This window comes from Penaeus japonicus, unplaced genomic scaffold (assembly GCF_977035675.1).
Source record: "Penaeus japonicus unplaced genomic scaffold, GWHDUDI00000001_assembly GWHDUDI00000025, whole genome shotgun sequence".
NCBI lineage: Eukaryota > Metazoa > Arthropoda > Malacostraca > Decapoda > Penaeidae > Penaeus > Penaeus japonicus.
The window spans coordinates 33,763,933-33,766,432 of NW_028234427.1; the positions used below are offsets into that span (position 1 = coordinate 33,763,933).

Sequence of the window (2,500 nt, forward strand, 5' to 3'; positions counted from 1 at the left end):
TTACAAAGTTATATTACTATACACTTTCTACAGCGCATACACTATTATTTTATCTAGATCTTTCCTTTTTAAAGACTGTTTTGAATTAATTAAACCACTTGCTATCAAATGAACTTACCTCTGCCCGGAGATGAATACGTACAGTATGCCAGTATCCATTACTGATGGTCGAGTTCAGTTCCACTTTTAGAGGTCCACCTCGACCTTGAAGTAACAACTGAGGTCTTCCCTGCCAGAGCTGCAGCACCATAAGGGCTGTAGACGGAGGATCTTGAGTTCGAGGTTTGAAAGACAGAGGACCTGAATACAAGATGAGGCCTTCTTGCTGATAAGTCAGAATGCGGAGAGATATTGTAGTAGGTAAACAAGAGGGCAATGGTTGAACCCACGACCATCCTTTTCCGAAGAAGCTGCGGGCAAGGATTTTGCACCTTGAACCCCAAGAACCACCCGGGCAGATGCACCTGTGACACGAAGAATTACAAGTTGAGTCAGGTGTGAAATTTCTTTGAAAGGAGAAAAGTTACTGAAATTGTTTTTTCTACTTTGCGTTTTTCTATTCACATCGTTGGATACAATTTTTTATTTAAAAAGTGTTCAGTAGCAGTACCTTCTTACTATTCTTTCTCGTTAGGTTATATATCTTCTTTATTATGCATTGCTACATAAACACTATATTCACAAACTACCCCCCAGACAGCGCACACCAACAGCCATAACGAAAGTAATAAAGAAAATAGCATTACAATTGTCAATATCTTCAGCATTAGCCTAAACATCACCGACTTTATACCTGCTCGGCGTTGTTGTTTTCGGACAAATCCCTCCGTTGAGACAAGTGCCGGAGCTCGTGCAATACTCAGCCTCGTAAATGTTGCAATTGTTGGGGCGAGTGAGGCGTGGAGTCACCAGTGAAGTGGAATTGATGTCCACCACCTGTTAACGCGGTGACAGTTAACAATAGTATGTCAGTCTTTTTCTTCACTAAATAGTTCTCCTTTCGCTTTTCCAGGACTTCTCTTTAGATTAAAGCATGCATATGAATCAAGTGTTCAGAAACATCCCTTCATTAATCGGTCAGTATTTGGCTTATGAAAAGACTTTAAAGGCATTTTCCGTACATATAAAGTACGACTGGATGATGCTTCTGGAATTCATAATGAAATAAGTTATAATGATAATCGTATAGAAAATGCAAGAGCGATCATTTTCCCTTCTTGGAGTTAACCATTGAAGAATTCACATCATAGACATTTGGAAATCAGATTTTTATTGTACACACACACACACACACACACACACACACACACACACACACACACACACACACACACACACACACACACACACACACCCACGCACGCACACACACACACACACACACACACACACACACACACACACACACATATATATATATGTATGTGTGTGTATGCATGTATGTATATATGTATCTATCTATCTATATACGTATGTATATCTAGGTATATGATTATATAAATATATAACTATATATAACTATATATATATATATATATATATATATAATATAATATATATATATACATATATATATATATATATATATATATATATATATATATATGTATATATATATAACTATATATAACTGTATATATAACTATATATATATATATATATATATATATATATATATATATAACTATATATATATGTATATATATATATATAATATATATATATATATATATATATATATATAATATATATATATAATATATATGTATCTATATATATTTATATATACTTATATATATATATATATATGTATATATATATATATATAACTATATATAACTATATATATAACTATATATATATATTTATATATATATATGTATATATATAACTATATAAATATATATATATATATATATATACTAATGGACATGATTCATTTGACAGATCATCGCCCATCTCCGCTCTCCAGGGGAGGGGGGCTAATTGCCTCCTATAAGAGGGTAATACATATCCGCCAGGAGAAGAGACACCTATTGTATGTAAGAAGATATATATTATCTGCTACAAAAGACCTTTGTCTATCTGCCAAGAGACACCACTTGTTTACTGCTAAATAATTGTATACTATATCTAAGGAGTATATTTTCTGTAATAGATGTAGGGTAATACTTCTCTATAAGGACATAAAAAGATATTATTTGCCTATAGAATCAGATGCTTACGTTCCATTGTATAATATTCCTTGCTGGACATACGATTATATAACTACAATATCATATGATAAAACCACAATATCATATGATAGAACCACAATATCATATGATAGAACCACAATATCATATGATAGAACCACAATATCATATGATAGAACCACAATATCATATGATAGAACCACAATATCATATGATAGAACCACAATATCATATGATAAAACCACAATATCATATGATAAAACCACAATATCATATGATAGAACCACAATATCATATGATAGAAC

General features: G+C 32.0%; 1 protein-coding gene across 1 annotated transcript in view; it reads right to left on the bottom strand.

Annotated features, from left to right (window-relative positions):
• The window catches only part of LOC147468983 (putative neural-cadherin 2), a 30,447-nt gene that overhangs the window by 8,765 nt on the left and 19,182 nt on the right, over positions 1-2,500 (bottom strand). Inside the window, 2 exon segments of the mRNA XM_086551769.1 lie at positions 119-464; positions 794-936. Of these exon segments, the coding sequence (XP_086407895.1) occupies positions 119-464; positions 794-936 (489 nt within the window).